The sequence below is a fragment of the Suillus subalutaceus genome (genome assembly GCF_016647625.1).
Source record: "Suillus subalutaceus strain FC151 chromosome Unknown DFJ58scaffold_94, whole genome shotgun sequence".
Classification (NCBI taxonomy): domain Eukaryota; kingdom Fungi; phylum Basidiomycota; class Agaricomycetes; order Boletales; family Suillaceae; genus Suillus; species Suillus subalutaceus.
Window position 1 is genome coordinate 116595 of NW_024540343.1, and position 23940 is coordinate 140534.

Consider the following 23940-nt stretch of genomic DNA (forward strand, 5'->3'; position numbering starts at 1 on the left):
CACTGTGAGTCGCTGCTCGGCTGTCTTCAGCATCGCAGCAGTGTTTGGTAGCGGAAACTGTGGGAGTGGGTCTGATTATTAGCATATATTATGCACGCAAGCACCAAAATATATTAATGTGCTGTTCGAGTCGCACTCTCCTAAATCATCAACTACCTCGGGTGTAGTGGAGAATGTATGCAATCACTTATACTGTACTGTAATAAATCCATGGCATCTACCCTGCCATGACACCTACAGTGTCCACCATTGTACCAGTGGTGGTATTGTGTGCGGTAAGAAGACTTATTTACCCTTACCATCACTCCCTATACTACTATGCAACCTTGTCAGCAAATATTTTCTAGCTCCTCAACCACATCGCTTTTCCTTTCAAAAATTTCATCCATCATAGATTAGTTTATCCTCTATATGGATCTGATTTTTACTGATTTTTAGGATGATGTGGTGTGGGGTCGGAGCAAGCCTGAGAAAACTCAGGGTCTACCTTCTAATCTGCACAATCTGGTGTAGTTGATGCTCATAGATAGTGCACAAGGCCCTAAATGAGTAAGCTGATTATGATTCAGGAGGCTAAGTATTGATGGTGCTGACCGCAGTTGCAGAGATTCAAGATCTTGCCTGGTTCCCGCATGCCATGTGTTCGCCTACTGTGTCCTGCTTGCCAAATGAATTAAGTGTGGAAAGCCAGACAACCGCGCTCAACTTCTCTCATGCATGCTTCTCCCGGCACACCATATAAGGCAGGTAGCTTCTGTAGGACCTTGAATACCCTATCTGAGAATCAAATAGTGCTGTCGCCATTTTCCTATGCTTAAAGACAGTGTACGTTTGTAACAGCTGTATTTTACTAGTCCGTCATATACAGTACAACCTCGTGCAAGAAAGATAAAGAATCACCCCCAGTGAAAACGAGCAAGATAGAGATGGATATGTATTGGTAGATGTTGATAGAAATTGGTAGTTCAATATTAATCAATGTATATCGCGAAAAATGAGACTTTTATCAACTTTATTGATAGAGAACGAATGAGGAATATTTGTGTTTTCATATTTGCAGTTGAACCGCATTGATACACAATGAAACACATGAATTGGATGATAGGTATCGCTACACAGGGATATACATTGATGCAGAACGAAACACGACTGATGCAGAGTGAAAATGATGAAAATGAAAAACGATGAAAAAAAACCAGCGCTGTTGATCCTGCTCATGCCCACCATTCGCTACTCGTCTCCGTCAGATCCAGCGAACTCCTCCTCAGTGTTTCCTCAAGGCCCACTGCCAGTGGTAGCGACTGATGCCAATGTGCTCGTAGCCAGCTGTAGAAGGTAGTTAGTGTGTGTATACTGATTAGTAGAAAAAAATGCACCAATGTTTTAGCTTGCGCTTCGAATACCTGAGGAATACATCAGATCATTGAGTAGTAATAAAAAAAACACATACTGCTTTCTCTGCAGTGGGAAGTTGTTCCCAGTATCCTTTGAATTGTTTGGCTGTTCCCAGTAGATTGCCAGCGGCTTTCCATGCAGCTGCACAAAGATTCCTGTTGAGGACTGTCAGAATTGCCCTGCCATTGAGAAAACATACACACCGTGCATTGATTGTCTTCTGGATATGCATTGCCTTGGCTTTGTTTGGCGTGTTTGGAGCTTTTGGCACTGCGGGAGTCTTCGATTTGACTGGACGAGGCTTTGGTTTTGATTTTGTGTTGGTGGTGGGGGGCGCAGGAGTCTCTGCAGTGACAGGAATGATGGGTGGTGTCGGTGATGTCGTGGGAATAGAAGGTATTGCGGGAATAGGAATAGGTGTTGCAGGAATTGATGGTGTCGATGAGCTCAAAGGTGTCTGTCAGAAGGTGCCTGAAACACCTGCTACTCTAGAGTTGAGTCTAAGAGGATTCTTCACCTTGGTATTCAATGTCAGAACCAATCAATTGAAAGGTGGATGTGCTACATACCTGAGGAACAAAGGAAGCTGGTGGGACCTTGGGTGTGTTGATGTGAGTGGGATTGACAATGGCTGGATCAGCCACTGCTGTAGTCTTTGCGACAGTGTCACTCACTGCAAGCAGATCACTGGAGCTGTGATTACTGATCGCTTTCAACGCAGGATCTATGAGGTGGTCGAGAGAGACAGGGTTCATAGCAGTGATAGGGATGGTAGGGGTGTCGAAGATGATGGGGATCACATTAGGCTCGACGGGCATGGTAGACTCAACGGGGAGCTCTGAAGTAGCAAGGATAGGGATGGTGGGGGTGTTGAAGACGACGGAAGTCACATCAGGCTGTCCACATACTCGAGTTCTTCATCCTCTAGTGGAATCTCCTCGACTTTTGCTTCTTGCTGCGCGATGATGATGAGTCTGTATTTGTGCACTTCTTGCCATTAGTGATATGATACTTGTACCACTGCGAGCCGTTGTGTGTCGCGAGAAGATCTGCTTTCCAGTTGTCTGAACAGTACCAAAACTCGACAAAATTCAACCAGATGGTATGGTAGAATGTTTGTTTGACATCGAGTGCCACTTGCGACCATCCGGAGGGAAGCTTTAAATTCCCTTGATTGAGCTGATGGAGGTAAGCAAAAAAAATGTTGCACATAATCTTCGCATGATGACCTGTCAATGGGCACCCCATCAGCACCTTCGATGTATAGACAGGCTACGTTTTAACCCTTGGCAAGTCTGGATGATCCACGCGTGCTTGCGGATAAGCCAAGCTTGGTAACACTCTTTTCAGCATGGAGGTGCTGCGACCATTTTGACCGAGTCCAAAATTTGATGGAGGGGAAATTCGCAGGACTGAGTTCTTTATTGACATCATCCTAGTGCGGGAATTGTTGGTGGATCTTGAGGATTGCGTCCAAGGGAGTTCGAAAGGGTGATAAATGAGCCTCTGCAATCTTTGTTAGGATGTAAATGACATAAAAAATCAACTCACTGTAATGTGTCTAGTTTTGCCGCAAGGAGTTCTCTATCCCATGCTAATTGATGGTTCTGTTGCTCGAGTGCGTGAATGTGCTGCTTGGACTCCTCTAGTTGATTCTCAAGACGCATATATGCACTACTATTGTTGGAGTCCAGGGACAAGTGACTGCTGCTTCAGAGAGAAAAGGGAGCTGCGCTGAAGATGTACCACTCGAAATGCTTGCTGAGTCAAATGGGGGTGATTCAAATCCATCAATTGGTGGGGTGGGATGCCCATACTGAGGTGTATCTCTAAGTTGTCCCAAGAAATCCCTAGAGAAATTAAATGGTTGGTGAGAGTCATGTGTGTTGTTATTCATAGTGTGTAAGTGAGAGTGAAGGGATGTTGCGCAATGGTGGCAGGAAGAAAGGGGTGTCGTCGATGTTACTGGGTTGAGAACTCGAACTATTAAGTCTTTCAAACTCCTGATTGATGTACTGCTGCGTCACAATTCACTAAGTCCCTCTCACATATGCTATGTCACTACCACAGGCTCTTCAAGACTTTTTTGACATGTTGTCTGATCCAGATATTGAAGGTTATGATGCCGATACAAGGTAATGTACATTCCATCTGTCAAAATCTTAATGTTTAATGCTGTAACTATGATAGCCTTAGTCTCCCTGAGTCCAACATGCCTCCAGGTCTGATGACACCATCAGATGATCTTGTTGTTGACCCTGCATACTGGCTTGCAAATCTGGAGCGAGAGCATCTCATGAGACAACAGTTTAATGAGTCTGTTAATATGTGAGTGTGTTATTTTGTCTTAATTCTCGCTATTGAATCAATTCACTTGAAGGTGTCCTACATCTACAGCACTGGAGTCTGACTTGACCATTACTATTCTCCCTCAAACTCTCAATACTGGCAGTGCGATGGAGTCTGAGAGTGATCCGACAACTCCCACTATGGCTCACATTCCACCTTGTCCTTATCAAGATGACACTGGTAGCACTACGGAGTCCGAGAGCGAAACGGACAGCTTACTCGATGGGTATTTTAATGTATGCCCCTCTATGTCTACAGCTCGTCCTACATCTACAGCACTGGAGTCTGACTTGACCATTACTATTCTCCCTCAAACTCTCGATACTGGCAGTGCAACGGAGTCTGAGAGTGATCCGACAACTCCCACTATGGCTCACATTCCTTGTTGTCCTTATCAAGATGACACTGGTAGCACCACAGAGTCTGAGAGCGAAACGGACAGCTTACTCAATGGCTATTTTGTCATATGATCCATTGTAGTACATACTTTGAAATACATTCATACCTCATCTCTGTCTCTGTCTCTGTCTCCATCTCCATCTCCATCTCCTTCCTCGTCCTCATCAACATGGCCTGCGAATTGAGCAACATCAAGACCAGGTTTTTCAACGAGGAAAAAATGAAGTTCTGGGTTGTTGGGGAGCTTATGGGGGACCATTGCGATGACAGCTTGAATTGCAAAGACCTCGACAACCACAAGTGCTTCGTTGCCTTGATGTGTGCATGAGTATAAAGTATTGTAAGACTCTCATAGAAGCTCGTAATCAGGTGCCAAATATAGGGATACAAGAGTGAGAGTTTTGACAGCTCCATTCAAGTTCATCTGAAAATAAAACTGAACCTCACCGAATTGTATGCGGTCATTGATACAAAGCTGGAGTATTGTTTTTAGCTGGAGTATCACAATTTGAAGTAGTGCCAACTTACCTTCACATTGCGGGCCATGTGTGGCATACGTGTCATAGTATTTTCCTTCCAACTCGATCGTGCAACTTGGCCATTCGGAATTCGCAGATGATGTAGAGGCTCACACTCCTACAGGCGCATATCTAGCATTTTCCCTCTTCCACTATAGGCGCCCTCTCATAGATAGAAGACCCGTGCACCTTATAGGCGCACCACACTACAAGCACTTGCAGCCGCTCGCGCACTGGATCCCATCGCCTGTCCTCTGCACGTCATATCCATGTCCTCCCCGGTCCATTGGTGCGTGTTTCCTTTGTTTGAGTCACGCTGACAATAACTCCGCATTGTACGACACTATTCGTGTTATGGACCCTTACTTATGCGCTGTTACATACCGTACGTACTCGCTTGCTCGGCTCCACACCATGGGAAAGCACTTAGCGGTACTTACACATTAGAATTAGTTTTGATACTTACTTCCGTTCCATGAGCATCGCAGTCCATAGCCCCAGTTATTATTTGAATCCACTCGAGTTTTCTTATCTGCACTTGAAATTATCAGCGTGCGCCTTATATTTGGCGGCCGCATCTTCAGCGCATTCAAAGCGCTTCACGCAGTTTATACTCTTTTCAGCACATTTAGGCTTTAGTGCTCTACTTAGGTTTTCTAGACCGAAGTTCTAGTCTTGGATCTCCCTCACTTATATTAGAGGAATCTATTCTCAGTAGCAATCCCCTTGGGACAACTGTTGCTCGCTTCCAGAGGAGCACTTGAGAGCCTCACTACACACTCCCCCCTAGTATCCATTTATCATTCCTCACCCTCAACTGGAGCCCACCGTGAGGGGATCATCTGAGAGGACTAGCAGGTCACTCAGGCCTACCGCCGAGCGCAAAGCCAGACAAGATTTCATTGAAGAATTCAGGAACGCAATCTCGGACCCGTGAGTCGCTGCCACAGAAGATCTATTTGTCCCTGTTTCCTAAGCGCGCGCGTGGAACTTTTCAGAACCCACGCGCCTGGACCTTTCGCTCTTCGCGCCAAACCCGCGCACACCAGCTTCACCCGTCACACCTTCACCAAAAGACTCTGCGAAAGGCGAATCGTCAGACGAGTTCGAGGCACAAGATAACCCAAGGAACTTACCTCCTGGGGCATTTATTAGCACGCCCAAGCGCATAACGCCCGCAAGCGCTAGTACTCTTTCCTCCTTAACAGCGCTAACCGCTTCTAGTGAAATCCCTCCTAAGTCCATAGACACACGAGGAAGTGCAACCTTAATGACAGAAGCTTGACCGATCAAGCAAGAAAATATCAGCGCTCTACCCACGCAGAAGCTGATCAAATCGAGAAAAGCGGTTATTGTCCAATCCAATCCAGTCTCGCTACCACAGCCGCAAGCACTGGTCATAATAGTTCCCTCTTCTATTCCCGTCTTACCCACTAATCCACCACTAGCAAACATGGCAGCAGTACCCTTCAGAATGCCCAGCCACGGCACCACTAGGTTCAGTCCCGCTGTGGGAAACACAACCTGACTAGGCACTTGTAAAGGTACTAAGCCAGTATATGTCTAATGCTCTGCCTATGCTGCTATACTTGCAACAAAGATGCAAGAACGTTCAACCCGAGGGAAAAGCTACTAAGGACAACTCAAGATCAAAAGACCCGAAAGAGCGCTAAAGCGCGGGAATAGCGCGTCGCAAGATAGAGTGCTAATGCGTGGGAAAGAGCAGAAGTCAAGAAAGCAGATACTGAGTCAAAGGAGGGTAATGGATAGTGAGTGAGATCAAAGGTATTGATTGCAAGGGTAAGGAAAGTCAAATAGGGGCTATAGAGCGCAACTAAAGGGTGACTACTTCTAAGTAAAACCTAAGGGAAGGAAATACAGTCGAAGGGAAGTAATGTTGAAGTAGTCACCACAGGCTTCTTATACTAGTAAACTATACCATCTCGGACTCGGAAGGGATAGGATATACATGTAATAAGACTGTAGCACTTGTTACACACTCGGGGCAAGGCAAATTACATACCAATGAGGTAGGATGGACAATGGATGGATTCCGACATTTCAGGTGAATCCTAGAGCGCGAGAACAGCGCGCTAGATAAGCGCTAAGTGTGGGAACAAGCGCTAGATAGAGCAGACATGCACTAATGCTCCAATAGACACATTGCTGGTAGTTCTGATAGCGCTATAAGCGCGGGAATAGCATCGGATAAGTCGTGGGAGCATGAATAGCGCTGCGGGAATGTGCGTGCATAGTGCGGGAAAGTGCGGAATAGCGTTGGACAAGGGTTATGGCTGAGACAAGTGAAGACTGCTGATAGGGGGGGTAGTGAATAATATGAGGAATAACTTTGGTCCACCTATTGAATGCTTATGCAGGTATACATGCCTAGCACCAATATGATTGTTGTTAGCTAGTCAATTCATACTCTTGATCTATCTGTTATCTTGACCACCTTCGACACCATACATTGTAGATGCTTCTCAGAACCATGTACCGCATGATACTTCCGCACATCAATTCTCTGGCTTGACTTAGCTAATCATTCCGCTACGTACATAGTCTTCTCGCTCTCGTACGAGCTTCCTCAGTATTGTTCCCTAACACTACTGAGGTATGCATCATTGTTATGTCTCGCACTTATCTTGTACTGATGTACCTTAGCTCGTTCTTGTCTCGCTAGGTACTACCAATTTAGTATTGTTCCCTAACACTGCTGAGCTCATTCTCGTCCCGCTAGTCCAACTAGTGAATAATTGTCACACCACACCAGAAAGTCATAGTCAAGAGACCTTTCATCAAGGTATATCCTCCAAGTGGACCATTGGCAGGCACATACAAAGTTGGATGCTACACTGTGGCCAACGAATTGTCCAAGCAATACAAAGAAGCCAATGTCCTATACTGGGCAAATTCACTGTTAGATCTTACCTATGCCTTCATTAACTGCTGTGTTGCAACCTCATCAAACCCCCCTCCATTTGAGATTCCTCGTCTTCATTTTATTCATGCCAGACTTGCGCTATCCTTCCTACCTGGTCAGATGGTCATTGCCAAACCAGGTGCCAAACCATGCTCGATGTGTGCTGCATTTCTTTTAGAGGAGCTCATTCCAGGTGGGCAAGACACCTTCGTGAACTTCATTCACAACATGGACTGTGATCCTCTCCTTGATCCTGGTGAGGATAGGTACAATACAGCACTTTTTTTGGCATTTACTCAACATGTTCAGTATGAGAAGACAGGGGGATTGGTGTATATCTCCAACTATCAGGGTGTGTAAAAGTCGCTCATGTTTGTTTGCTGGCTGACATGGTGTACTACCACAGGTAGCACAGAGTTGCTGACAGACCCACAAATATTAACACACCTGTAAGTATTCCAGCTGAGACCTTGCTTTCAACTTTTCATGTTCGTTCCAGGTCTGTTTCTGAAGGCAAAGATCTTTTCAGTGATGGAAATATTGAGGATGTGGTGAGCCAGTTCAAGAAGAAACACGTGTGCAACTATTACTGTGAATGGTCTGGTTTCGAGTTGGAGGCATATGGGAGGGAGGAACTCGATGATGTAGTCACCTGATGTCTTGTTTTGAAGTACTATTGTCATTGATTTTTCTTGGTCCAATAACCCCTTGGGAACTGCTGCTTGTTAGACAAGTATGGGTTTGGTGCACTGAGTGTGGTGATTGGTGGATAAGCCTCGGCGCGCACCCAACTCGCATGCTGAACCCTAACCTAGGATTTAATAACCAACCAACCAGTGCATGCTGTCTGATTCATGGTGGCAGCTGTCCTGTAGAAGCATATACCTTATATGGTGCGTCGGGAGAAGCATGCACAAGAAAAATCGAGTGCGGTTGTCTGGCTTTCCATAGGCACCCGTCTCTTCCTGTCCTGTCTGTGGCCCCAGAGTTTGGCTTATTTACATAAATGACTTGAATGCATCTTCGATGAGGTTCGTCCTATCTCTTTCCACTCCTCCAATCAGTCATGCTACAGTTCCCTAACCTACCAATTTATGATAAAACGCAACTCATTCTCAATGCTGCGGCTTGTGTTGGGGTAATAGGAGTGGTTGTTTGGGCTTACCTTCGTAAATCAGATAGCCGCCTTCCTCTCCCACCTTCTCCTCCCACTTGGAGGCTTCGGGGTCACTTCCTACCACCTAACAAGTAAAGTTTCATATTTGCGACCTCGATTTTGTAATCTAATTGTATCACATTTCTGATCAGTGCATCTTCCACTGTCATGCGGTGGATTGACGAGTATGGCCCCTCTGATTACAATTCGCTCAGGAATCCAGACCGTCGTAATTATCGGCCGCTACAAAGTTAGTCCCTTTATGAGGAGTTAGCATCACTGGACTCAACACTCCATGACAGGCTGCGGTGGATATAATGGAGAAGCAGGGTAGAATGCTAGCTGATTGACCTCGCCTTGTTGCTGGAGAAATTATTACATGCGGGCTGGTCATGGTTGTGTCACACGCTGGGGACAGGTTCCGTCGGAAGTGTAGGTTTGTCACCGTGATATGTAAAGGCTCAAACAGTCATCTTACTTTTTGATGCGGTGCAGAGCACTCCATACGCATCTCCAGCCCAAATCAGCTGAGGCGTATCAGCCTCTGCAGATTTCACAAGCGAAAACCATGATTCTCAGCATTCTTGACGATCCATGCAACTTCCAGAACCATGTGACAACGTAAGCGGTTTCCTACATGCGGCCCCAGGGTCTGATAGCATGTTACTTACGGGTTCTTGGAAGTTATGCCACAACAGCGATCATGAAAATTGCATATGGGAAGACCATACCGACATTGGCAACTGACCCTAAAATCAGAGAAGCTCGCCAGCTCATCAGGAGATTAAATCCAATTCTGCACCATGGTTATTACTTGGTGGACTTGATACCGTGGCTCAAATACCTTCCTTGGTATGCGCCAGAATTAAAAGACGAGTTCAAGCGGACCAAGCGACTCTTCACAGACCAGCTGAACCGTGTGAAACTGCAGATGGTACTGCATTGCCTCGGCTGTCTCGACATGATGTCTGAGTTGTTCCACAGCAGAGCAATGAGGACATCGGCCCTTCATTTTCAAAATACATTCTAGAAAATGGGCATCTCTATGGCTTGACAGAGACCGAGATGGCATATCTTGCCGGCTCCTTTTTTGGAGCTGGAATCAAAACTGTGAGGCATCTTTCTTTTTTGTGAACACCATACACTGAGATGAGGTACTAGACTGCTGTGGCGATATCCATGGTGCTAATGGCGGCCGCACATTTTCCTGAAGAGCAGGCTAAAGTTTCAGGTTGAGCTTGATGCAGTCATTGGAAGGGAGCAAGGTAGCTCGATTTTGCATCATAGTTCTGTCAATTCATTCTTTTTTTTTTTGCCGAAGCACCGACTTTCGCCGACAAAACATCCCTTCCTCATCTGGAGGCCTTCATCTCTGAAGCTTTGAGATGGAGACCAGTGACTCCTGAAGGTGAGTCTCTGAATTGTCGGTCCTGCACCTGAAGTCCACACAGCACCCTGCAGGGTTTCCTCACCGAACTACTGAAGACGTGATTTGGGCAAGTGCTCTCTGAATGATTTGTTGTCCTCAGGATAATCTGACATCCGCCAGCAGGAAAACTATTGCATTCCAGCTGGAACTACGGTAACTGGCAACCACTGGTAAGTCGATGTCCTTCAAGATACAACCTATCAAATTGTCACCGCATCAGGGCCATCTCTCGAGATCCAGAAGTCTATCCCGAGCCCGATGCGTTCAAGCCCCAGCGCTGGATTAATGACCAAGGTTGCTTGAGAGACGATCTCACGTTCTTTGTATTTGGGTTTGGTCGGTGGTAAGTACTGTCTTGCAAGATATACTTTCTTTGATTGCCCTTCCTTCCAGCGTATGTCCAGGTCAACATGTTGCGAACAGGTAACAGTTCTTTCCACACACATGATTTTCCGATCTCATTTGGAATGTTACAGATCAGTGTTCATAAATTTGCTTCTTATTCTTTGGGCCTTCCAGCTCAGTCTGGATCCTACGAAGCTGCAGGATGACATGGGGTTCACGAATGTGATGATGCTAAATGACCCTTGCACTATTGAATTTCAGACAAGGGTTCCAGAAGCGGAGCTTAGGCGTATGATGCAGAATCATCCTGAGTCTGGGTGAGAAGCCATAAATTAATATTCCAATACCAATACTAGAAATGGGGCCAAACTTCGTTGGCAGTAACCTTGTTTACTGTTTCTGTACAGTTTAAAGTAGCAAACGAGCTTCCGAAGTTCTGGGAAGTTTTGTGTACAAACATTACATAGTGAGATACATTTTTGTACAGAGGTGCGAGGCTGCAATCCTTGAGTTATTGAGTGATGAATTTTTGAGCATATTGGTAGGAATATATGTAGTACAACAACATTTGTTACACATTTGGAGATCCTTTGAGTACTAGCCTGCACAATGTTCAACTGTGGAAGGTAATTAGTGTATGAACAATGATGATGCCAATGCTGAGTGAATAGACTGAACACATACCACAAATTTTCAAGGTGAAGACCCAGATCCTCTGATTGGTCATTTTCCTTTATTGGGTCGTTCTGTTGAAGGTCCTGCATTGAGGTGGTGATGTTTAAAGGGGCTGGTTGGCATGGCTGCTGGTGGTGAGAGTACAATGAGTTCTTGTAAAATGGAATTGAAAATGTTGTGCTTCGATTTGTTGATGCAATGATGGCAACATGCCATGTGAACTTCCACAAGTGCTCCTTTGAGTTTTGATTCGTATTGAAGGGGTGGGATCAGAACGTGGTTCTCGTCGTATGCTGGTAACAGGCATATATCATGAGTGGATACAAGATCCTCCAAATGACCTTTACACCGTTCCGCAACTGGCCAAGTTGCAATGTTAAATTCGGACCCAAGGCTACTATCTACCGTTGCTAATGAAAATAGATAAATTAGCATATTGACAGTTGAAGATTGTTGTTGTATGTACTGGTCGAGTCATTTCTGTCATTGTCACTCGCATTAGGATCACGCTGGTTTTCGTTGTCTGTTGTCTTAGCCTATTTTATGATATATTGAGTATTGTTAGGGAAGAAGACTGACGAGTGATAGGAACTAGTACTCACTTCGAAGAGGCTGTGAGTTAGTTTAATTGTTCTGTGTCTGAGAGAATCATGGATAACGCTGAGTGTCTCATAATCCCTTTTGCTGGGAACAAGTTTCTCGAAGGCATGGAGATTGTTGAGAATAGCAGGGAAGTCTTCTGATGCAAACTTAAACGAGTTGTTATGCCCTGCAGTGAGCCGACAACTCAATTTTACATCTGATAAGCGGCCGTGAAAGACGTTCGAAGGATCAAAATTGGCGTCTGGCGTGAGATAAAAATCATTCCGACTGATCTGGAATATGCCGCGGACAATAAATTCTTGGTCATCATCTCGACCCTTGGCAATGAGGATGTTGCCTTCCCATTCACCTGGAAATATTCAGCGCGATAAGCGAGCTTTGGTGTAGCAGTGTAGAACCCTCCAGGAGAATTCTGCAGCTTGTCCAATACTGCGGATGCAGCAGAAATTGGAGTACAAGTACTAGAGGATGATGTGGGGGGAGTGGTAGGTGTGTTCGGAGCCATGTGCATTGTGGAATCGTTTGAGATGGTGTCAAGTTAAGGAGACAATGTACTGGTAGCTTGTTTGGCTGTATCTTATGAGGAAAGATGATTATGATCCGTGCAGGGACATGACTCACGCGAGCAGTGGCAATGGCAATGTGACTTCAGATGTAGTCTAAGCAAAATATTTGAAACCTGGAAGTTTTTGTGATCATTTTGGTGACGACATTTGGTGACGTGAATGGGCGCTGGTCAATATTGTTTGACTGACACTGAAGGTAAGGTTGAGTGGTCATTGGATCAGATTTGCGTTCAGAATGAAGAGATTACTAAATTGCCTTCTTTAAAATGGATCATAATTGTGAATTCATCAGTGACCAAGTTAAAATGAGTTTAGACTGTGTGAAGGCAGCAATAGATCGCACAATAGTTGCTGTGTAATAGAGATGAACCTGCATACATGATGTCATGTAGGTCTGCAGACTTTGACTGAGGATGTACAATGGAAGAACTAAGCTAGAGCAACTCATTCAAGTTAGAACATCACACAATGAGAAACATAAGACTTTGAAGTTGAATTCGGTTTCCATGAAGCGGAGCAGCAATGGCTACCATGCTGACTGATGTCCTCTTTGACGATGCTCTCAATATCCTGACCAAGGCAGAAATTTTCGCAGCGGTCCCTCGTTACACTATCACTGAGCGTGTGCTGCGGATGCCATGGCGGGACATATTCCCACTGCTACATGTGCAGCCTGATCACATCAAGGAACTCATTATTGCGGCGGCAGCAAGAAAGTGTTCTGCATCACAAGCAAAGCACACAGAACGTCATGCAGCATGCATGTCTGCTAAGAAACAAGTAAGTTGTGACAGAACCAATAGGATTGCAGATGGGATGACGAACCTTTTAATTGGCAGACTAGTAGTACTTCAGGTGACGTCACAGTGCAATGGACCTTCTGTGCCAGTGCAGGCGGCATGCCCTGAGATTGCTGTGAGCATCCAGCCTGTTTAATCAGAAGAGCCGTCTCCAAGTAGCATGGTAGGGCGCTCCTTTGAGGACTTCATAAGTATTCCAACTGTCGAGGAGAAAAAGGTGTGTTACCGGGAGTTCATAGCAGCAACAAGCAATGATGCGTTCGTAATGTCTATTTGTGTAGTGTGCGTGAGAGAGTTGAGTCAGCAGTGATGGTAAGTAGTTCCCAGCACGGTTCAAAATTACCGAGACTTACTAAGTTGAACACATGAAGGAAAGCAACATCAACTGTTGGACATTCCCAACATAACAGAACTTCTTGTTCCTCAAAAACCTCATGCCTGCCAACAATTATGGGAGGGAATTCTCATGGAGCATACCTTTATTGAAGGAGCAGGAGCGACAGCAATGGGATGGGTGTGCAATGAGTGTCACTGCTCATTGGTCTCGAAGTCTCTACCGAAGTTTTTCGCTGGCAAATAACCTTTGGGTTGGTGCTATTCCATTCGAACTTAGTCGACTTTCCTTTCTGGAATCACTACTGATTGCAAGGCACTATCCTCAATGCTACATCACCAAACTTTTCCGAAGGATGGTCGTTGCGATCCTGCGCACCTACAGCATTCAATTATGGGCAACTGTGTCTCTTTTTGACATGAACACAAGTGGAAGTTACCAAAATGGTGGAAGGGCAACTGATGCCACAACCAGGAGTGGCGCTGGCATCTGTGCTTGCGGTGACATTTTTAGGGAAGCAGAAGCTACCTAAAAACTGGTTGAAATCAACATTTTGTGTCCAATGTTCTGCAGTCCATGATGCACTGTGATGGTTGAAATCAAACAATGCCATGTACACTGACATCAAAATCTCACAAGAGCGTCTTCAAGCATTGCCTAGAGGATGATGTACCCAATGAAATCACTGACCTTATTCGCCATGAGGAGGATGATGTGGTCAGCAGAACGTGAGCGTGCATCGTACATTCCAAGTGATGGTGAGTGGCAACTGGAATTTGAAGAGACCTGGATTGTTGATTATAATTGTCGAAGTTGAACCGGATGTGGAAAACGACAATGAGTTAGGAGAAGTGGGGAGCGAAAATGGCAGCATAATGGAGAATGATGTTTCAGGGAACGGTACTTACACATCTCCCAATGTTCTCTATACATATTGATGAGACGTAAAATCTTAAGGCGCGAATGTAATTCCCTTACAATACTTAGGAGTTTCAGATGTGGATTTAAGCAACCTCCCATTGAATGAAGTGATGATGTTTGCACTCACAAATATTGAGGACACATCAAAAGAAGGGGGATATGCTGTTTGCCATAGCCATGCTCCAGGTATTGGACTTTGGCATGCCCTGTCCTGGAGAGTCCCATGGCCCGCGTCATAGTCAATCCACTGGCAGCTGCCTTTCCTCTTCTATTTCCATATGGCATTGGAGAAATTGAGGAAGAGAGAAAGAAGTCCATAGGATTCAACTGAGCATGTCCGATGGGCCTTGCAGTATCATGATCGGCGTTTCCGCACATACCACTCTTTTCCGTTTGTCATCTTCGGGATTTCACAGAAGTGGGAAGCTCTTGGATCTGCGAGGGTACAGATGAAGCGGCGCGACTTTGATAGCGATGCTTTGGCTCTGGCTTCGCTGATGGTTGCAGATTTGAAGAAGGCTGAAAAGGAAGAGGCGAACAGATTGCCGATCAGTAATCCCCATGTTTGCCTTCTCCGAAAGCATGTCTTTGCCACCAGTGGGCGTGTCATGGGCTCAGATCCCTCACATGCAGCTTATCAAGGAAAGATTTGGGGAACATGTTTGACTCTCTGTGGTCCATCAATCTGGTTGACCATCAACCCAAGCGATCTTCACGATCCAATTGCCCAGGTGCTCGTTGGAGAGGATATCAATATGGATGCATTCAACTCTTTCCTTGGCCCAAACAGCAATAAACGAGCACACAATATAGCTAAGGACCCATATGCAGCGGCCAAGGTCTTCTTCTTTGTTGTAGAGACGGTCCTTGAAACACTGTTCCAGATCAGAGTGAAAGGCTCGCACGTTCTGCACAAAAAGGGCTTACTTGGTCATATGAGTGGGTATTTTGGTGTTGTTGAATCACAGGGTCGAGGAATGTTGCACATCCATACACTTATTTGGCTGAAGGATGCTCCCAATAGTGAGGAGATGCGTCATCTCTTGCAGTCAGAGGATTTCCGCGAGCGCATCAGGGCATATATTCGTGAAAACATCAAGGCACATCTTGATGCCCTTTCCGAGGATACCATTCGAGCCATGCCCCGCGAGAGCAAGCTTCCATACTCTCGCCCTCCTAATCCAGGTCTACCTGACTGGGAGGCACAGCTGAAGGAGCAAGAATGTCGAGCAGTGCGCTCGCAGCAAATTCATACCTGCAAACAGTCAACTTGTCTTCGTATCAATCAGTTTGGAAAACTGGAGTGTAAGCGACAGGCACCTTGGGAGTTATTGGACGATGATGTCATTGATGAGCACGGCAATTGGAGACCACGGCGATCCTATGCATACTTGAACAACTATTGTCCAACAATATCGACGACACTGCATTGCAATAACAACATCAAGCTGATTACAAACGGCCACTGATACAAATGATGTTACATGGTACATGTCAGCCTATCAAACCAAGAAGCAGGGGAATACACACAACCTTTCTGCACTTATGGCAAACTCTCTCATGTACCATCAAGAGCACTCCTCACCTGATGATGACCTTTTTGAACGAAATCGGCTTCTCTTATTTCGCTGCCACCACACTATAAATCGCAAAGCTGAGATTGCTGGTCCCCTTGTCATGGCTTACCTGATGGGCTGGGGAGACACCATCTGTTCACATCATTTATGTCTCACTCATAATATGTGAAGTCCCATTGAAGCAGAGGTCAGTTCCTGCAAGTGAATTCGTAAATCATTCCTTACCATTACTACTCCAGAGATACATCCAACCAGCAAGAACAAGGTGCTGAGGATTCAGACTCGGAGGCAGATGAGCACCAACAAGGTGATATCGACAATGTTGACATTGTGAGTACACCTGAAGGGCACGTGTCAATACAGTCAATTGAGTTGTTTTATACAGGGCAATGAAGATGTTACCCTTAGAATAGACTCCAACGGCAAGCTGTCCACACATTCGCAGATACTCGACTACCAGCTGAGAGGAGAGGAGTCAGAAGACGTGTCAATTCTTGCATTCTTGATCAATACATACGAGGAGAGAATCACTGCGCCAAAGCAGCAAGCAGTGATGTCCATGTCAGAACAAACACCTTCATCTCCGAGAGGGCGGCCACGTAATCCTCGCTCCTGCTACCTATCTGATCATCCAAAACATTCAACACACTGGCGAGTTACACGCTCTGCAGGGCATAACACTCTCCCTAATATAGTCGGGCCCTGGTTTCCTCGAAGTGATGATGAAGTTATCCACAATTACTACTGCGCTTCAATGCTGTCCCTGTTGAAACCTTGGCGGCAGTTGGCACAGCTGAAAACCGAGCAGCAGACATAGGAGGAAGCATTTTGAGCCTTCACAGCGACTGCCAGCATGTGGGAACGAGACATTGTGGCTGGTGCTCAGTATTATTATGAGTGGAAGACAGCTGCTGAGAGACAATCGAAGGAGAGGAATGGAAACAGCAAAGTTGGCGAAGGTCCTGGGTTGCAGCGACAACATCACGCCATCAACAAACCTGGGTCAGACTCAGAACTGCCCCCACCAGAATTCATCACCGAGGTCGTGCAGCTGACGGAGGAGGGCCTCGAGGAGTACAAGAGGACTCAAGTCTCTGTTTGTGAGGAACAGCATGGCATAGCAGCCGTGAACATTGGCCAACTGAAGAATGTGTTCAGCACCGTGGATAACAATGAGTGGGCAGTGTCTCAAACTCACCATATTGGTATTGCTGCTGGAGACGATCTTGCATGACTTGAAAATTGGCGACAGCAGCTGGTGGCCGACAGTGTAAACCACAGCCACAGTGAAGATAGGTTGCATGAAGGAGTGGATCGCGAGGGTGACGTGACAATGATGGGCCCGTTAGACAACCTAAATGACAACGATGAAGATGGCATGGAAAGTGGGAGTGTTGAAGCACTAGCGAATTTGCGTGTCGCATATCTCCAAGATTCTGTTATGCCCATGGACTCCTCTTGCCTGCATCCTGATCAGCAACGAGCCTTCAATATCATTGATTGGCATATGAGGGCAACTCTCGCTGGCCAGAACCCGCCACAGCTACTAATGATCATTCCTGGAGAGGGAGGCGTTGGCAAATCAAAGACTATTCAAACCATCACGGAGAACTTTGTTGCTCATGGAGCTGGAGGGCGTCTGGTGAAAGCTGCATATACAGGCATTGCAGCATCTCTTATTGGTGGAAAAACACTGCACATAGTAGCCTGCATACTAGTCAAGGGAAATTAAAACCAGTCCGCTCGTGTAAAGAGGAAGCTTACAGCATTCTGGGCAGACAAGCTATATCTCATTGTTGATGAGGTTTCAATGGTTGGGCGTGCTTTTCTCGCGAAGTTGTCATGCATACTCTCAATTGCAAAGTCTGGATCTGGCGGCAGTGACAAGGCATTTGGAGGTCTCCACGTCATTATCATTGGAGATTTCCATCAATTTCCCCCTGTAGCAAATCACAAATCTGCCCCACTATTCTGGCCATGCGACACAGCCAGAGACACCACAGACGAGCAGCTGGGTTGAAAATTTTATGAGGAGTTTACAGTAGTGGTCCGATTGAAGGAACAAGTGTGAGTAACAGATCCTGAGTGGCATGATCTATTGCAACATGTTCATTATGGGAACTGTCGCAAACACCACATTGAGCTGCTTTGCTCGCACATTGTCACTAATCCAAACTGTCCTCCGACAAATTTTGGTACAGCTCTATGGAATAGCGCGGTGCTCATAACACCCCGTCATGCTGTGCGCACGTGATGGAATGTTGCCATGGGTCACAAATTCTGCAAGAGAACAAACAGCCAATTATTAGTATCCCCTGCATACGACACAATCCATGGACGCCTACTTACATTAGAAGAGCACTTTGCAGTGGCAATGAAGCCAAAGAAAGGAAGCAGCCGAGGAGCAAGGGGAGGACTGCCAAATGAGGTTGAACTTGCGATCAGGTTGAAGGTGATGGTGACATTCAACATTGAGACAGACCTTGATGTGGCGAATGGAGCACAGGGGGAGATCGTGGATATAGTCTTGGACGAGAGAGAAACAGCATACTCGGGGACGAGTGCCAGGGCCAAACTACAATATCCTCCAGCATATGTTCTTGTCAAGCTAGACCGCATGAAGGCAGCCAAACTTGAGAGCCTAGAGCAAGGTGTGTTACCGATAACGCCGATGCAGAAAACATTCAGCATTCACACACCTGGGGGCAAAAAGAAGACAGTGACACGTAGCCAGCTGCCACTGACATCCACGTATGCATTCACTGACTACAGGTCACAAGGACAAACAATTAGCCACTCAATAATAGACATTGGCACTCCACCCAGCGTGAAACTCACTCTGTTTAACACATATGTTGCACTATCACGTGGACATGGCAAAGATAATATATGTTTGCTCTGAGACTTTGACAAGCACTTGTTTACCACACATCCGTGTGAATATCTCAGAGTGGAGGACAAAAGGCTGGAGAGATTGGATAAAGAGACGAGAATTTGGTGGGAAGAAAAGAAGAAACTCGGGATGTAATCATTAGAACAGATAATATTGATATTTCAATGCATTTGCATGCGAGACACCCCAGCGCAGAAAGAATCTTTGTGCGTTCGACCAGATACCTTGTACTTACTACGGCCAAGAATGTCGCGGGAGCTGATTCAGTGTTGAGACGGAGTGTCAAATTCTGGACACTCGCGCCACAATTATGCCTCTTGGTGACCTTGGTAAACAAGGTAACCAACTCCGCTTGCCCTTCTGACAAATTTGACTTGACACAGTTTAGTGATCAGTGTTTCCTCATGTATATTGTACTATAGCTGCTTGGGTGTATTGTCACTGCATTGCCCAGCACATTTCCATTCAGTCTTTCATGCCCTCCGTGGATGTTGTACCCCAGCTATTGTTTTCCTCCTGACACATGATTTTATCTATGTTTTAGCACACCTTCTTCGTTCCGCGATGGATATTGACAATGTAGTGGCCAGGTGGTTCTAGGCTTACTGTCATACACCATATATCCGGTGACAGATCCGATGATCCGGATCTCAGATCCGATCCAGATCCGATGAACATATCCGTCGTCCGGTCCACAGATCCACTTTGATTCGTATTTCATTTCCTGTTCATATAACTCTAACTATCGTTCATCTCCTTTCGGTATTCCTGTACACCGGTATACTGGTTATCCTTTACTTCCGCTTTGCTTACTGATCCACTACACTTATGAATCCGCTTTTACTTGTACTTCATTCCCGGTTCATGATTCGTGATCCATCCGACTTACCAATACGCTCCACTTAGACTTTGCTTATACTTTCATACATAGCCTCGCACCTTTGCTTATTGATCATTCCGTTAGCTATCCGTAGTATATAAACCTTTGTATATGCGCTGTAGTAGATCAGTTCGAATATCATCTTAGATTGCACTCATTCCGTCTGGACTCTAAAGTCCCTCCGTTATCCGTCCGGACTTGAGTACGCTACTCTTGTCTACTCCGAGACTTAGGATAGATTCCTATAGTCTACATATCCGCCTCTGTCTTCGGACAGTCCTCACCCGTTAGTTTCTAGTCCAGATCCGATCCGGATTAGCCGTTACTCTATACGTTCGATATCCGGAAGTCTTAATGGATCCGTTGCAATACTTATCCATTACAATACTTAACCGTCTCACTAGACACGATACTTTAGCTCTCTGAAATAAGGGGCAAGACTCAAGAAAGGGGCACAGCGCACGAGCTGAGGCCGAAGCCCTTCGGATCCGATACTACTTGAGTACGGTCTTAACACTTACCCTGATTTGACACAGCTGTTTCTTCGGCCAAGTATAAAATATATGTGCACTCCTCATACATTGATATGCTAACCTCAGTCTTCTCTCTTTCAAACCCATCCTACGCAGTGGTACAAGACCCATGAGTCGAAAGCTCCTACCGCAGCAGGTGATATTGGCAATAACCGCACTTTGTCTGCCTCGGACACAGTTGTTTGGGGGCCGCAGTAACCGGACAGCTTCAATCTCCGTAATGTATTTGTGCAAGCGCATATGAAAATACACTTTGATCTGACAGGACCTTCGCTACGAAGTATAGAAAGTCTCTCTCAAGAAAACAGAATTCTTGAATCCTGACAGCCCTTCTGTCCTTCCTGGCACATCCAAGGTTCTTGCCCCAAAAACATTTTCCAGACCCATACTACTTACAAGCTACCACTTGTTTCTTTAACCTGAGGCATGAAATTTTTGTAAATGTGTGGGACCACTGCGATGCCCAGCGCCCTCTTATTTGGTTCAAGTCATTTGACACCTCAAATTCTCGAACACTCTACTACCACCAGCACTGACATGTGCTGCAAGACGACCTACTGTCAGCACATTGATTCAGATCAAAGGTGTCATAACAAAGTTCGGAGGGCTACCACAGACTCGAGGACATTTGCTCCTGCCACTTTTCCACCCTCCAGCCAGCAACCTTCCTCGATGGCGGAGTGGACTCACATGTGGCATGAATTAGTCAGTAAAACCACCCACTGCTAACACTCTCGATGTACTTCCCCATCCTAACTGTGCCAATCTGGTCCGTGGTACTCAAGTTAGCTCAAGCAAGTTGTTGTTGCAACTGTATCTGAGCTGCAAAATATATACGGTGTACGATGGATTACCAGTCTGAGGGAGGTGACACCATTAAATTTATGAATGCTTCAAAGTGCACACGTAAGCTTGACCGTTGTAACGCTGGCCAGTGCTATCAACATATTCACAATTAATGGCTCTCGCTGACCGGACAGACTGGATGTACAGACAGACAGCTGCGGATTTTCGAGAAACCAGGTACCCTCCTCTCTCCGCCAAGTCTTGGGATCCAAAGAATCTTTCTGTCTCCTCATCCAAACAATGAATGTTCAACAAGAGAATCTAGACCTTGTCAAGGAACGAGACTACTACTGGGCTGAATGCGCTACAACAAATACTCAGTTGGCCTCTATGGAGAACACAATCGAAGGCATATCTCATTTGCATCTTGGCAAGTGTCGCGTCCATTGCAATGTGCTGGGTGTTTACGGAGCAACTTTCCCAGTGTAACGAAGCCACTGAAGCCAAAGGGAGCATTCTAGGACTATCCCGGGGTTTCAAATCTCTAGAGCGTGGTTGGTAACTAACAGGACCCCGCCAGTGGGAATATATATGAATGGATACCAAAGCACACGAGATATTTTAGATATCTTATTCGGCAAGTCATAGATCGACGATGGAGAGCTCCATAGTACTCGTTTCTTGCCGTTTGACTTTTATCGTCAGATCGATCGAAGCAACTTGCAGAAGACTTGCTGTTACGCTCGTCAAAAGCTAACCTCGGTTATTGGTCCTAACAACCAATAACCTCGTTGGCATCCTCCTTATTCCTTTACCTTCCTTATTTTTCTTGAGATTACTTCAGACATAGAACCCTACAGTATATAAAGCCTTGTTTACCTACTGCTAGGGTAGTTGATCCTTTCCCCCCTGAATATGATTTAGTTCGGACAGTTCTCCCTCGTTCGAAACCTAAGTTTATTCACTTGAAGTCAACTCTTACCGTGTGAACACTTTACAAGTGCCACATATTTTGAACTTCCTTAAATCTAAATCTACCTCCATACTACGGCCGCCGCCCTCAAAGGACTGATCACCCTTTGAAACGACGACCCTTCTCACTACCCCTATCTCCCAACAACTCCCGCAACTATGTCGACAAAAGAAAATGTACCTGGTACCTATCCACTCGGCTCCCCGACCCCAACAGGCGGGTTGAGCCTCAACGCAGGCGCTCTCCACCTCGGTGTTGAGAGCGCATGGACTCGTGATGAATTAATCATCGCTGGAACCGAGAGATCGAGCAGTAGGGGGGCTGAACCCCCGACTATCGACCAACTCTCAACAGACTCGTGGATGGGTGCTCTGGGAGCCCCATCCAAAGCAAGCACCCTATCCTTAAGGGTAGGCAAAAGTGCAGGCATCGCGCCTGACGATGGCGAGGGTTCTGCCGCAATGAGCATAAGCCCAGTTACTAGGCAGTGTGGATGGGTTGCACACCTCCCACATTAAGCCTCGCGTACATAGAAATGTAAATTTTGACGCCATCAATAACAATATCAGCTGGTTTGACTTAAGGTAGAAGTCACGAAAAAGCAACAAACCTCACGTGAGGTGACAGAGTGTGATGCTGTGCAAGATGGTCGATGCCAAATCTGTCGAACATGCCAGAGTGTATGTAGTGGTGGTGTATATGAAAAGTTGTGTTTATGCTATGATGGATCTGTGATATAAAGTGTATATAAAGTTGAGAAATACACAAATAGTCTTGCAAGTTGCAGGGACATATTGTTTGACAAGATACTAATGTCTGAAGTCCCCCAAGGGGACCTGTACCTGCCAATAGTCAATTCTGGTGGATCTGTACATCCTCTGCAATGAAACTGGGCGCTGATACAGTGTTTTCGAAATTTTCGTCATTCTGTGACTTGGAATTAGAACCTATTTGGTCCTTGGTTTTTTGGATGCTTGCCATGCAGCAAGACCATCAGCAGATTCAGCACACTGTTTTCACCATTTTGTTGTTGCGCTCTGAATCTATGAGTCGGCAATGCCACAGCTTCGCGTCGGACTTTCAGATTTACAGTCTGCCGGCAGCACACTTTCAAGAACATTGATTATCTCACTCACTAGTTCAATTCTTATAGTTCTAAAAAGATGAGTTTATGCATAGAATAACTCTCGTCAATGCCATCTTTTCAACTTTTCTAATCATGAGCTCTACAGTAAGTTAATCGTTATTTTCTATTTGTCACGATTCTGTAACATTTTATCACGTGATGTTTGTCGCTTTTTTCGTGACTTCTACCTTACCTAACGACGGAGACCTCGGCGAGTTCCCAGTACTGAACCCAATAGTGTCAGTCCTCTCTACACCCAGGATTCCCTCTGAATTGAAGGGAAAGGGTATTGACCCGGCTGAAATTCCCCACAATAGGGGTAATGTTGATGAACCTAATGACTGGTTCAATCAGTGGTCTGACCTGGACGATCACGTAGCTAAGTTGAGCAAACCTGGTCCAGGAGAATCGGAAGATTCCCTCCAAGATCTCTGGGATGATAACAACCAGCGTGAATCAATCCAGGTACAAAACCTAGCCTTGCGATGGTTCCGCAAGGCAGCTAAAGAGGACATCAAAGAGCACCTGTCTCGAATTGACATGCTCCAGGAACAAGTCCGTGGACTAGAAAAACTCGTGATCCAAAATCAATTACGAGAAGACGAAGCCTGTCGACAAGTGACGGACACTCACCATGCCCCAACTGCAAGGGCACCACAGACTACTGATCCTCCTAGACCTATTAAGCCTGAGAAGGTTAAATCCTCGGCGAAGGACAGAGGAAACCCTCCAAGAGTGAAATCTGTGGAGAGCTCCTGA

General features: G+C 45.8%; 8 protein-coding genes across 8 annotated transcripts; 6 read left to right on the forward strand and 2 right to left on the reverse strand.

The window, feature by feature from the left end:
- Positions 1 to 1275: 1275 nt before the first annotated feature.
- Positions 1276 to 2213, reverse strand: DFJ58DRAFT_843694 (uncharacterized protein; the record flags this gene model as incomplete). The annotated part of the gene is made up of 6 exons (XM_041393003.1): positions 1276 to 1326; positions 1377 to 1403; positions 1451 to 1550; positions 1599 to 1852; positions 1965 to 2048; positions 2070 to 2213. The coding sequence occupies 6 exons, from the start codon at positions 2211 to 2213 to the stop codon at positions 1276 to 1278; spliced, it is 660 nt and encodes a 219-aa protein (XP_041241161.1).
- Positions 2214 to 3450: 1237 nt separating this feature from the next.
- Positions 3451 to 4214, forward strand: DFJ58DRAFT_730772 (uncharacterized protein; the record flags this gene model as incomplete). The annotated part of the gene is made up of 3 exons (XM_041385943.1): positions 3451 to 3530; positions 3586 to 3723; positions 3776 to 4214. The coding sequence occupies 3 exons, from the start codon at positions 3451 to 3453 to the stop codon at positions 4212 to 4214; spliced, it is 657 nt and encodes a 218-aa protein (XP_041241162.1).
- An 83-nt stretch (positions 4215 to 4297) lies between these two features.
- Positions 4298 to 4489, reverse strand: DFJ58DRAFT_634149 (uncharacterized protein; the record flags this gene model as incomplete). The annotated part of the gene is made up of 1 exon (XM_041381249.1): positions 4298 to 4489. A coding segment is annotated over one exon (192 nt), but the record flags the coding sequence as incomplete, so codon positions are not given.
- A 3026-nt stretch (positions 4490 to 7515) lies between these two features.
- DFJ58DRAFT_664192 (uncharacterized protein) lies at positions 7516 to 7944 on the forward strand (the record flags this gene model as incomplete). Its single annotated transcript, XM_041382418.1, has 1 exon — positions 7516 to 7944. A coding segment is annotated over one exon (429 nt), but the record flags the coding sequence as incomplete, so codon positions are not given.
- A 706-nt stretch (positions 7945 to 8650) lies between these two features.
- On the forward strand, positions 8651 to 10835 carry DFJ58DRAFT_730776 (cytochrome P450; the record flags this gene model as incomplete). Its single annotated transcript, XM_041385944.1, has 14 exons — positions 8651 to 8832; positions 8893 to 8990; positions 9043 to 9070; positions 9236 to 9361; positions 9425 to 9674; positions 9725 to 9850; positions 9902 to 9922; positions 9972 to 10005; positions 10062 to 10148; positions 10202 to 10227; positions 10293 to 10339; positions 10390 to 10512; positions 10563 to 10592; positions 10646 to 10835. The coding sequence occupies 14 exons, from the start codon at positions 8651 to 8653 to the stop codon at positions 10833 to 10835; spliced, it is 1368 nt and encodes a 455-aa protein (XP_041241165.1).
- Positions 10836 to 17437: 6602 nt separating this feature from the next.
- DFJ58DRAFT_664189 (uncharacterized protein) lies at positions 17438 to 17722 on the forward strand (the record flags this gene model as incomplete). The annotated part of the gene is made up of 1 exon (XM_041382417.1): positions 17438 to 17722. The coding sequence occupies one exon, from the start codon at positions 17438 to 17440 to the stop codon at positions 17720 to 17722; it is 285 nt and encodes a 94-aa protein (XP_041241166.1).
- Positions 17723 to 22213: 4491 nt separating this feature from the next.
- DFJ58DRAFT_730779 (uncharacterized protein) lies at positions 22214 to 22573 on the forward strand (the record flags this gene model as incomplete). The annotated part of the gene is made up of 1 exon (XM_041385945.1): positions 22214 to 22573. One exon carries the CDS (start codon positions 22214 to 22216, stop codon positions 22571 to 22573), a length of 360 nt encoding a protein of 119 aa, XP_041241167.1.
- A 646-nt stretch (positions 22574 to 23219) lies between these two features.
- DFJ58DRAFT_893529 (uncharacterized protein) lies at positions 23220 to 23940 on the forward strand (the record flags this gene model as incomplete). The annotated part of the gene is made up of 1 exon (XM_041394808.1): positions 23220 to 23940. Exon 1 carries the CDS (start codon positions 23341 to 23343, stop codon positions 23938 to 23940), a length of 600 nt encoding a protein of 199 aa, XP_041241168.1. The 5' UTR covers positions 23220 to 23340.